The sequence below is a fragment of the Rhipicephalus microplus genome, chromosome 6 (genome assembly GCF_043290135.1).
Source record: "Rhipicephalus microplus isolate Deutch F79 chromosome 6, USDA_Rmic, whole genome shotgun sequence".
Taxonomy (NCBI): domain Eukaryota; kingdom Metazoa; phylum Arthropoda; class Arachnida; order Ixodida; family Ixodidae; genus Rhipicephalus; species Rhipicephalus microplus.
In genome coordinates this window covers 32,538,346-32,550,520 of record NC_134705.1, presented here as the reverse complement: position 1 = coordinate 32,550,520, position 12,175 = coordinate 32,538,346, and the positions used below count along the sequence as shown (strand labels likewise).

The 12,175-nt window shown below is 44.8% G+C and overlaps 1 protein-coding gene across 1 annotated transcript in view; it reads right to left on the bottom strand.

Annotated features, from left to right (window-relative positions):
• LOC119167686 (chymotrypsinogen B) overlaps window positions 1-12,175 on the bottom strand; it is a 495,108-nt gene that overhangs the window by 167,417 nt on the left and 315,516 nt on the right. The window contains exon 7 of the mRNA XM_037419206.2: window positions 7,199-7,337. Within this exon, the coding sequence (XP_037275103.2) occupies window positions 7,199-7,337 (139 nt within the window). The remainder of the gene's footprint in view (window positions 1-7,198; window positions 7,338-12,175) is intronic.

Genomic DNA, 12,175 nt, shown 5'->3' with positions numbered 1-12,175 from the left:
CTTTTACAACTACAAGTGCACTGTTACCTATCTCGAAGCGCTATTCTCTTCCGAGATTGTTGTACATTACTTTCATTTTCTGCAGGGTAATTTTAAGACCTACCTTTCTGCTCTCCTTGTCTAACACCGTAATCATGAGTTGCAATCCCTCCCCTGAGTTACTCAGCAATTATATGTCATCGGCGAAGCGCAAATTACTGAGGTACCCTCCACTGACTCCTATCCCTAACTTTTCCCATTACAGGCCTATGAAAACCTGTAAGCACACGGTAAATAGCATTGGTGCGATTGTATCCCCTTGCCTTATACCCTTGTTAATAAGTATTCTGTTTCTTTCTTTATGAAGCACTAAGGTCACAGTTGATTCCCTGTAGATTTCTTCCGCGATATTTATATTGTCGCGAGTTATAAATTACAGGGCTTTTATTTAAAAAACACGGACAGTGGAACTTGTAGAGACGCTCTTAGAGAAGGCCGCTAAGATTGTCATCTTGTTGTCTCGCCTGCACTGCGCCTCTCGAGAAAATCTGCATTCTTCGTTGTCGTCGCTGTCTCGCCGCTAAATGCAGCTATGCACGCGGCATTACCCTCCCGCCAGAGTGAGCGTCGTCCCGATGCTCAACAGGTAGAGATGCGGCCAGCGGTTGTTTACATCACTGGGAGTGCTAAAGTTTCATGCGAACCACGTGCACTATCTCAGGCCGATGCTGGCGACGTTTCGAACAGGAGGAGGCGTCGGGCACGACTTCGTACAACACGTCGCTAAGACGACGCGAAACCTTGTAGGGTCCGAAGTATCGGCATAGGAGTTTCTCTGAGAGGCCTCGTCGTCGTGCAGGAAACCAAACCCACACTCTATCTCCTGGTTGATAAATGACGAATCGATGGCGAAGGTTGTACCGTTGGGCATCAAGTTGCTGCTGGCTCATTATTCTGACGCGGGCAAGCTGCCTTGCTTCCTCGGCGCGCTCAGTGAAGTCTGCGGCGTCTGTCTCTGAATCATTGCAATCGTAAGGCAGCATGGTGTCAAGCATTGTCGTAATTTCTCTGCCATGAAGTAGTGCGAACGGCTTCATTTTTGTTGTTTCCTGGCGCGCCGTATTACACGCGAATGTGATGTATGGCATTATTCGGACCCAATTCTTGTGTTACACGTCGACGCACATGCAAAGCATGTCAGCGATTGTCTTGTTAAGGCGCTCTGTAAGCCCATTCGTTTGTGGGTGGTAAACTGTCGTCTTCCTATGCACTGTGCCACTGAGCGGAAGCACAGTGCGCAAAAGCTCGGCTGTAAACGCGGTACCTTTGTCTGTTATGACGACAGCTGGAGCACCATGTCTCAGGACAATGTTCTCAATGAAGAACTGGGTCGCTTAAGCTGCAGTGCCACTCACGATTGCCTTGGCGTCCGCGTATCGGGTAAGGTAGTCCGTCGCCACTATAACCCATTTGTTGCCGCTGTCCGATGTTGGGAATTGGCCCAGCAGATCCATTCCGATTTGAAAAAACGGGGTTTCTGGCACGGGCACAGGATGTAATAGCCCAGCGGGTTTGACAGGTGGTACCTTGCGCCGCTCACAGTCAATACATGTTCAGACGTAATGTTTCACCTCTGCTGCGATTCTTGGCCAGTAATATTTTTCTTTGGGGCGTGTCAGTGTTCTTGTGAAAGCGAGGTGGCCCGCAGTGGTTTCGTCATGGCAGGCTTGTAAAATTTCGCTGTGGAGAGCTCCAGGAACTACCAGCAGATAGCTTCTACCTGTTGATGAAAAGTTCCTTGTGTACAGAATTCCGTCCCGTAAACAGAATGGCGATAAGTTCTTTGAAAACACTCTTGGTGCCTTTGTGGCTCGTCCGTTCAAGAATATATAAGCGAGTTGAGCTTCCGATCATCTTGTTGTTGCCGGGAAATGATAGCTGCATCAACAACTCCTGAAAAACCTGGGAATTCATCATTCTCCATAGCTGGTGATTCAATCGGTGACCTTGAAAAACAGTCAGCGTCTAAGTGTTGCCTTCCGGACTTGTTAACTACGGCCATGTCGTACTCTTGGAGCCGTAAGCTCCATTGTGCTAAACGTCCTGATGGGTCTTTCATGTTGGTCAACCAAGAAAGAGAGTGATGGACGCTTACGACTTGGAAAGCACGGCCATATAAGTATGGGCGGAACTTCGCAACTGCCCAAACGACGGCCAGACACTCCTTCTCCGTTGTTGAGTAGTTGGACTCGGCGCGTGTCAACGTTCTGCTACCGTAGGCAACCACTCTCTCCACACCATCTTGGTATTGGACAAGAACAGCACCTAGGCCCACATTTCTGGCGTCTGTATGGATGGCTGTTGGTGCATTCTCGTGGAAGTGAGCGAGGACAGGTGAAGTTTGTAGACGCTGTCGCAGTCGTTGAACGAAGCTTCTTGCTCTTCACCCCATACAAATGCAATGTCTTCCCTTGTAAGGCGGGTGAGTGAAGAGGCGATGTGTGCAAAGCCTGCTATATATCGCCGGTAGTAGGCGCAGAGACCCAGAAAACGCCTGACCGCTTTCTTATCAAAAGGCCTTGCGAACTTTGCGACGGCTGCCGTTTTATAAGGGTCAGGCTTCACACCTTCGCGGCTGATCACGTGTCCCAGGAACAGGAGTTCTTCGAAGCCGAAGTGGAATTTTTCCGGTTTGAGTGTGAGTTCAGCGGACCGTATGGCTTGAAGGACTGACAGTAGCCACTTTAGATGCTCTTCAAACGTGACCGAAAAAACGATCACGTCGTCGAGGTACACAAGGCATGTTTTCCATTTCAGGCCGTACAGAATGGTATTCATTAGTCTCTGAAACGTGGCTGGGGTTGAGCATAGACCGAAAGGGAGGACTTTGAATTCATAAAGCCCGTCTGGCGTCACGAAGGTGGTCTTTTCTTGGTCACGCTCATCTACTTCTATTTGCCAGTATCCACGTTTAAGGTCTATTGACGAAAAGTAACGCACATGCCGTAGCCTGTCCAAAGAGACATCGATTCGTGGTAATGGATAAACGCCTTTCTTTGTAACATGGTTGCGTTTCTGCATCGATTATCGTAAGCTGTTGGGAAGTCATCTAGGTTACTGCTAGTTCTTATATTATGGTCGTGGTTGTCCCGGCTACTATACAGATCTCTGTAAAACTCCTCCGCTATTTTAACTATCCTATCCATATGGCTAGTTACTTTGCCTTCCTTGTCCCTTGGTGCATACAGCTGCTTTTTGCCTATCCCAAGTTTCCTCGTCACAGCAAGGTTGGCAGCCACAGTTTTCTCGGCTGAGTCTTCATCGTCGTCTCTCACGTGTTTCGGCAGCAGTGGGGAATTTTCGGCAATTCGACGGCTTGCAACCTTCCCCCCCAGAGGTCGCTGCTTTCAATTTTCCGCCGTGTGCTGGGAGACCGACCTCTGATGGCGTCAGCAAAACTACGGGGCTTGGTGAACCAAAACAAGCCGGGGATGGTGAGCGCGTCCGGAAGGTAGAAGAGCCTTCCCGCCTGCCAGCCTGGTCGTCGTCGTTGGGGGCACGGCTTTCGTCGAACTGTCGGCGCGTAGCTGTAGGTGCACTACCGTGGTATTCAGTTCGGCCATGTGGGCGAAAACAGTAAATGTGCCCTGGCACTCCACAGTTGTAGCAGAGTGGTCGGCGATCCGCAGTGCACCATATGTTGGTCTTTCGCATATAGGGTCGCCTGACACAATCCTGCTGAGCCCATGCTGCCATAAGATACCGTTCGAGGTACTGCGGCGCTGGCATGGGCGTGGGTCGACGAACAGTGTCTGCATAGATGTATCCGCTCGACTGGTAGGATACTTCTGGAGCCAATGGACGACGCACAGCGTCTGCGTAGGTAACCGAGTTTGGACGGTGCGGTGGAGTGGAATATTGCTGAGGAGAGGCAAACGCTTGTCGAAGTTCATAGCGAACGACTTCAGCGACGGAACGACTTCAGCGACTCCTGCTGCGGGGGCGCCTGTGACTGCATTGTGTATTTTGCGTTCTCATTCGCGATCGCCTCACGCACGATCTGTCTAATCAGGTGGCGTAGAGAAAACTCGTCGTTTGCGGTAAGTGCGGCGGCGCCTGCAGCTGCGCCGGTGGCCGGGCGATCAGACTGTCGGTACCGTTTCTGCAACGCACGCTCTATTTCGGTGGCCTCCCTGGTGAACTCGTCCACTGTTGTTGGCGGAATGTGCACAAGACCAACAAATAGCTGCTCTTTGACGCCCATCATGAGATGGCTTAGCTTTTGAGCCTCGGGCATGTTGAGGTCCGCGCGGTGGCACAGACGCACCATATCCTCAGCAAACATGGCGACGCTTTCATGCAGCTATTGGGTGCGTCCTTCAAGAAGGCGTTGTGCGTTTTCGCTTCGGTCCGCGTTACCGCAGGTGTCAAAAAACCGATAGCGAAACTCCTCCTATGTCGCCAATGTTGCCTCCCAGTTTATAAACTACGTCTTCGTGCCGTCTTCAAGCGCGAAGTATACGTGGAAGAGCTTTCCATTGGGACTCCAGTAGTTCGATTTAGCTACCCGTTCAAACTGCTCAAGCCAGTCTTGCGCATCTTCGTTCGGCCGGCCATGAAATTGTTCAGGAATGCGCATATTCTGGACCATCACCTGTGCAGGACTCCTTGCCATTTCTTGAGTAGGGGTGGCTGTCGGAAGTGTTGCTCCCTCTAAAAGGCCAAATTCTAGTTCAAGACCTTGAAGGCGACGGCTTGAGCGGTGCACAGGCGTCTCCACGCGTGGCTGTCTCGTAGGGCTGAACTCGGGGCTTCTCACAGGAAGGCTGATCATGAGGTGGTAGTACCCAGCTCCTCCACCAGTGTCGCTATTTATAAAATGCAGGTGGTCTATTTAAAACACGGACAGTGAAAGTTGTCGAGACGCTCTCAGAGAAGGCCGCTAAGATTGTCGTCTTCTTAACTCGCCTGCGCTGCACCTCTCGAGGAATTCCGCGTTCTTCGTTGTCGTCGCTATCTCGCCGCTAAATGCAGCTATGCACGCGGCAATATATGCTTCGTCGGCACCCTGATTCTGCTGTGTCTGCATGACTGCTAATATTCTGCTGATAGTTTTCTGATATTCAGTTGAAATATCAGAACTTGTTCTTAGCTCTTATAGAGGAGAGCGCCGCTTCGCGTTGACGCAATGAATGACAGTCTGACGAGTATCATTACGGAGTGTGCAGTGGAAGTCAGATGTACAGGTCTTAGACAGGACACGGGTAAGCTGTCTAAGGAGACGAAGAACCTCATATAAGAAACATGAAAGCATGAAACCCTGAAATACAATAAACAAATGAGAATTGGGACAGCTTACGAAGTTGAATAATAAGCGTAAGGTATCCGATGTAAGAGGTATAACATGGAGAAACTGGAACACGCTCTGAAGAACAGAGGAAGCGTCGAAGCAGTGAAGAGGAAACTTGGGATAGGCAAAAAGCAGATGTATGCACCGAGGGACAAGGAATGCAAAGTAACTAGTTATATGGATAGGATAGTTAAAATAGCGGAGGAGTTTTACAGAGATCTGTATAGTAGCCGGGACAACCACGACCTTAATATAAGAACTAGCAGTAACCTAGGTGACTTCCCAACAGCAATGATAGAAGAAGTCAAAAAAGCCTTGGAGGGGATGCAAAGAAGCAAAGCTGCTGGTGGTGATCAGGTAACATCAGATCTGCTGAAAAATGAAGGACTGATTTTGTTAGGAAGACTAGCCACCCTGTTTACGAGGTGCCTCCTGACCGGAAGGGTACCAGAATCTTGCAAGAATGCTAACACCATCTCAATACACAAGAAAGCAGATCACAAGGACTTGAAGAATTTCAGGCCAATAAGCTTGCTCTCTGTCGTATACAAGCTATTTACGTAATTGCTAACAGAAATAAATCAACATTAGAATTCAATCAACCAAAGGAACAAGCAGGATTTCGAACAGGCTACTGAACAATCGATCACATTCATACTATCAATCAGGTAAGAGAAAAATGCTCAGAATACGACCAACTAGTATAAATAACCTTCATACATTACGAGGTGTTTTATTCAGTAGAAATACCAGCAGTCATGCAGACACTGCGGAATCAGGGCGTCGACGAAGCATATATAAAAATTCTGGAAGAAACATACACGGGTTCAACTGCCACCATATTTATCCATAAAGAAAGAAACAAAATACCAATAAAAAGGGGTGTAAGGCAAAGGATACAATCTCGCCAATGCTATTTACTGCGTGCGTGGAGAAGGTTTTCAGAGGCCTAGAGTGGGCAGTGCTAGGAATAAAAACTAATGGAGTGTAGCTTGGTAACCTGCACTTTGCCGATGACAATACTTTGCTGAGTAACTCAGGGGAAGAATCGCAACTCATGATTACGGAGTTAGACAAGGAGAACAGAAAGGTAGGTCTTAAAATTAACCTGCATAAAACGAAAGCAACGCACAACAACCTCGGAAAAGAATAGCGCTTAGAGATGGTAACAGTGCACTTGAAGTTGTAAAAGTATTACGTCTAATTAGGACAGGTAATAACTGCGGAGCTGAACCACGAAATTGAAGTCACTAAAAGAATAAGAATTGGGTGGAGCACATTTGTCAAGCACTCTGAAATCGTGACTGGTAGATTGCCACTATCCCATAGGCGGAAGGAAAAATACAGCTGAATCTTGCTGGCGCATAGCTGTGGAGTATAAACGTGGAGACTTACAAAACGGTTCAGCTTAAATTGAGGACGACACTGCGAGCGGTGGAAAGCAAAATGATAGGTGTAACCTTAAGAGACAAGAAGAGAGCGGAGTGGATCAGGGAACCAACCGGGGTTAAGGATATCATAGTTGAAATGAAGAGGAAGAAATGGACGTGGGCTGGGCATGTAGTGCGTAGACATGATAACCACTGGGCATTAGGGGAACTGAATGGATTCCTAGAGAAGGCGAGTAGGTTACAGGGAGAAGAATGTTAGGCAGGCAAATGATATTAAGAAGTTTGCGGGTATAAAATGGCAGCAGCAAGCACAGGACCAAGTTGACGGGTGGAACATGAGAGAGGTCTTTGTCCAGCAGTGGACGTTGTCAGGCTGATGGTGATGATAGTTCTTCCACTGTGTTAACACACACATCATATTGCTCTTTGTTGCAACATTTCTGATTTCGAAACAAGGAAAAATACTTGAATATATTACCATTAGGATTGCAATGTCGTTGCGTAGACTTGAAATGTCAAATCTAGGATGCCTCAAAAAACGGGCAGCTTGTTTGTAGGGCCCTTTTAAGCCCTTCATTCCGTAGTACACCTTGATACTGGAAACGGGATCTTCTTTTCTGCACATGAACAGTAGGAACAGTATCTCAGAAGTGTGAAATAAGCTGACAAATTGCATAATTTGTTTGAAGTGTAATTTTTCAAACACACGGCACGAAATATAACAGAGAACAAGAACTATGAAAGCACAACTGGGAGTTCTTCAAGTTTTTCCCGGATAGCAGGCAGTAACACGAACAAAATATTGACACCTGTTTGCGGCAAGAAAGACAACAGCGCAAATGCCTGTATGCTACGGAAAGAAGAACGAAATGAGAAAGAACTCTTGGAAGGGTAGGGGGGGGGGGCGTTGTTAAAGGACTGACATGCTGATATGCACAGCAACGTATTTTCCGTTTTAAAGATAAGTGTATTTCATACTAGAATCTACTAGAAATAAATATACCTAATGTTTGTCATTCACATGAAGTCAATAAAACACACGTAGGTGTGTTTTATTCTGAAAGCGACACTAACAGCTTCTTTTTAGGATGCCCAACCAGAGTATGCGCGGCAATGCATTCAACAGTTCTTGCACAAGGTCGCTCCTTTTACGCGACAGCGTTAGAAAGCCTGCTTCGCAGAAATTCCGGCATCGGTGTCAGTATTCGCGTTGGTGTTCGTTTCGCTGTTCCTGTGGGTGTCTTTGTTGTGAGCGAAAAATTATCACCTTGAGCGTGAGTGAAAAATATGGAAAGATGGAAATAAAATAAATACTAAACATTTCCGGGTTCAAGTGAGAATGCATAGCTAGGCCGTTTGCCTGGAAAACAGGTGCTCTCCGACAGATCCACATGTTCTTTTTGTTTTTATGTAGCTTTTAACACAAATGAGTTGTACGTATATACACGCTGTACAAATACTTAAGGCTACCTCAACAAATATGCAGAGCATTACAAAACAAATTCCATACACTGAGTTTTAAAACGGTACTTGAGCAGTGCACTTCACCAGCTCTTCATCAGGTCCGTCTGAAACTGTCGTTCATAAAGTTATTTCAGATGCACAGTCATTTGAACGAAATTTGTCCGCGAAGACACCATTGGATCCGAATGCCTAGCCAGCATGTGAGCTTGCCATAAACTCTGCGTGCGTATAAAAAGAACATGTTGACTATAATTTCATTAAAAACACTAGAACATCATTTCATCAGTTCTAAAGACGCAATGATCTTCTGCGACGTCCTGCAGCGGACTTTAAAAAAACAACTTGATTCAAATAATGCCATTTTTATTCATTTATTCATTTGATACTGTCAACCCTGTGCTCGGGTTATTACAGGGAGGGTTTCACATAATGCAGAGTATTCAAACAATAAAACAGTATTCAATATCACATAGGAATAATATGTGTATATACATTATCAGGAAAAGAAAAAACAAAGAAACAAACAGCAGTGACTATGCCAAATAAAAATCGAGAAACAAATGCTGGCAACAGAAGTTAGCAATTATCAGTGCAGAGAAAACTGTCTAACGCATCTTAAAGTTTACTGGGGTCATTTGTTGCACAAACAAATGAAGTGAACTATTCCACATTTCTATTGCGTCTGGAAAAATAGGAGTGGCGGAAAGCGCTCTTGCGTGCGAAATAGGGCTTAATAGCTCTGCTATTACTAAGACGATCACATCGCCTTTGAGGTGGCTGACGATATTAATTGTTGTTTATTTTGTTTGCCCACTCACTTTGCCCAATCTTAAAAAGAAACTGGAGGCATTGTTTTCGCCTGCGGTATTCTAAAAACTCAAGCTCACAGGACTGTAACAAGGCCGCGACGGAGTGTATGCGTCGGTAATAACCACAAACAACACGGACCGCTAATTTTCGTATTCTCTTAATTTTGTCTTCAAAACCTTCTGGTGAGGTGACCAGACAATACTAGCATACTCTAAGACTGGTATTATGAGTGTTCTGTACGCAGTTAGCTTCATGTCCGGTTTGGCATGTTCCAGGTTTTGTTGAGGAAATAAAGTTTTTTATTTGCCTTAGAAAAGATGTTATCTAGATGAGAGTACCACTGCAATGTGTGCATTACACTAACTCGTAGATATTTATTACATAAAGGTTGATTTTCGATATGATACATGAAAGACAGTTCCCGCCCACCTGAGTGAACATATGTGAATGTTGTCTTGCCGTAGTTTATTTCCATGTCCAACTTTTTGCACCAGTCATCTAATGCCTGCAAGTGCCTGTTCAGATATATTTGCTCGCTTTCACAAGTTACTGGGGAATGAACTAAGCAGTCATCTGCAAACAGTTTCATTTGCAAACAGTTTCATGTGATTTTATTTATTCCCGTCATTATATAGTCATCCTCTGCATCCTGACTACGCCCACTGCATGACGAATGCCTCTCTCATGTTACGCCATTCAACCCGAACCTGTGATTTCTGCTGCCACTTTATACCAACACACCCTATTCTCTTCTGCGCACCTAACTTTCTGTCTCTCCCTCACCCGCTTGTCTTCTCTGTGAATCCAGCCAGTTACCCTGTATTACCAGCGGTTATCCTACCTACGCGCTACTTGTCCGGCCATTGTTGAATTCTTCTTGATTCAACTTCGAAGTACGGTAAAATACCTCCCTCTGTTTGAAAATGCACCTAAGAAAGTGTTCTTTTTTCTGAACCCAAAGAAAAGTGAAAATTTGGGTCATATATCCAGACGATTTCTTTTCGGTAGTCACTCGACTACATTCAGAAAGTGAAAACAGAATAAAAAATTAGCCCCGGATCGTCATATTACACTGCAAATGTCGTCAAAAGGCGATACTCTTGCGTCTGGAGAGAGTGAAAAAAAATCACAGCATATCCATGTAGTGAGTGATCATTTGTTATCTCCAAAACAATGTGGGTTTCCAAAGGGGAAATCAACAGAATCTGCTTTAGGTAACATTAAAGAAAAAATGTTTCCAAAATGTTTCCTCTGTACAATAGGTATTTTTGTTGATCTTATAAAAGTATTTGATTCAATCAAGTATCATATTATTTTCAGAAAGCTCCCATATTACGGAATACGTGGCACGGTATAGAAGCTTTTGCAGAGTTATTTCTTGAATATAGTACAGTTTGTTGTAAATAATAACGTATTATCAGATGCTGCATACCTCGCTTTTGGTGTCCCACAAGGGTCTATATTAGGACCAGTACTAGCTTTTCTTTATAATATTGTCAACATTCCTGAGACACCTGAAATTGTGTTATATGCTGACGACACAAATGTGTTTCATTCTTCAAAAGTTCTAACAGTCATCGCACGTGATGGTAATATTTACCTCCAAAATTTATCGCAGTGGTTAAGTGCAAATCAGCTACATTTAACTACACATAAAACTAAGTATATTATCTTTTCTGCTATAAATAAACCAGTCCATCGTCAAAATGCCATTTCGCTTGAATCAAAAGTGTTACAACAAGCTTCAGAATGTAAGTTTCTTGGTGTCTACTTACACGAATTCCTTCGGTAGACGTATTATGTGAACTATGTAAAACGTAGTGTAGCCCAAACAATTGGCGCCCTAAACAAACTTTGTATGTCGTTACGCGACAACATAAAATGACCACTTTTGCATCGTGCTGTTCACATAAGGCTGCAGTATGGTATACTAGTTTGGGGCGCTACGTCAAAAACAAACATTTATGTTCTTTATCTAATTCAAAATTGTGGTTTGCGATTCATTCACAACTTATCAAGTGAACACGTTTCTTCCTATCTTAAATATAGCTACATATTGACTATTAAGGATATATATTGTAACAAAGACACAGGCACGCAGGTACAAAATAGGGCGTTTACTTTCGCAACCCAAGGGCCAGAAACGCGAACACCAGAGCACGCGCACACAGATCTACTTCGTTGTCCTCTTCAGATGCTGGCTACTATAGTTGCCAGCCTACCTTGCGTCAATATAATAAACGCCTAGCTGAAACAGCCTTCCTGAACTTTAAATCAGACCCAGAAATATTTTTATGAAATATACTAATGCTCATCTGCATTAAAGTCTCAGACACACTGCCTTAAAAAAATCAGACTAGGACAGGATACGGCATACAACTGCTCCAATGGCAGACACCAACTTTTAAATATCTACCCTTCTCTACTTGATGTGATGTACAGCTACTCTTCTTTGCTATCCTTCCGGAAAAAATTTAAACAGCTTCTACTCGAGCAATATTGTCATGTTCTTTTGTCTCCTCTTTTGTAGCTCTGTTATTGCGTGCGAGTGTGTTTTTTGTGTTTTTTGTAAATATGCTTTTGTGTTGAATCACTGTAAAACACTTTTTTTGGGGTGTAACAAGAGCTCTTTTTTATTTATGCTTACAAAGTTTGACTGCAGGCTCCAGAAATTAATACAAATTGTGTATGGTTTGTCTGATATTGTTGAATAGTTGATTAAAGAATTCTATAAGGTTTTGAATTACAGTTTCTAAGCTATTTGCGTTTTGTATTAAACTGCTGCTTGTGTGATTTTGCTGCCTGGGGCTAGGGGCCTAGTCCGGCGACTTTAAATGTTACCTTTTGCCATAGCGCTAGGGCCTTTGCTGCCGAAAAAATAAAAAATTCAAGTCAATTCAATGACTGGGGCGAAGCATCCGTCAGCACGTTCGTGCTTCCATCCATCCATTCGTTCTTGCTTTCGTCCGTCCACGCGACCATCCGCGCGTCCATCCATGTGTCTGTCCGTTTGTCCGTCCATGAGTCTATCCGTCCATTCATCTGTCTGTCTGTCTCTCCGTGCGTTTATCTGTCCGAACGTCCGCCTGTCTATCCATCCTTCCGTCCGTCTGCTAGTCTATCTGTCCGTTCGTTCGTGCATCCATCTGGTGAACACTCCAAGTACCACCCTCTCTCATCC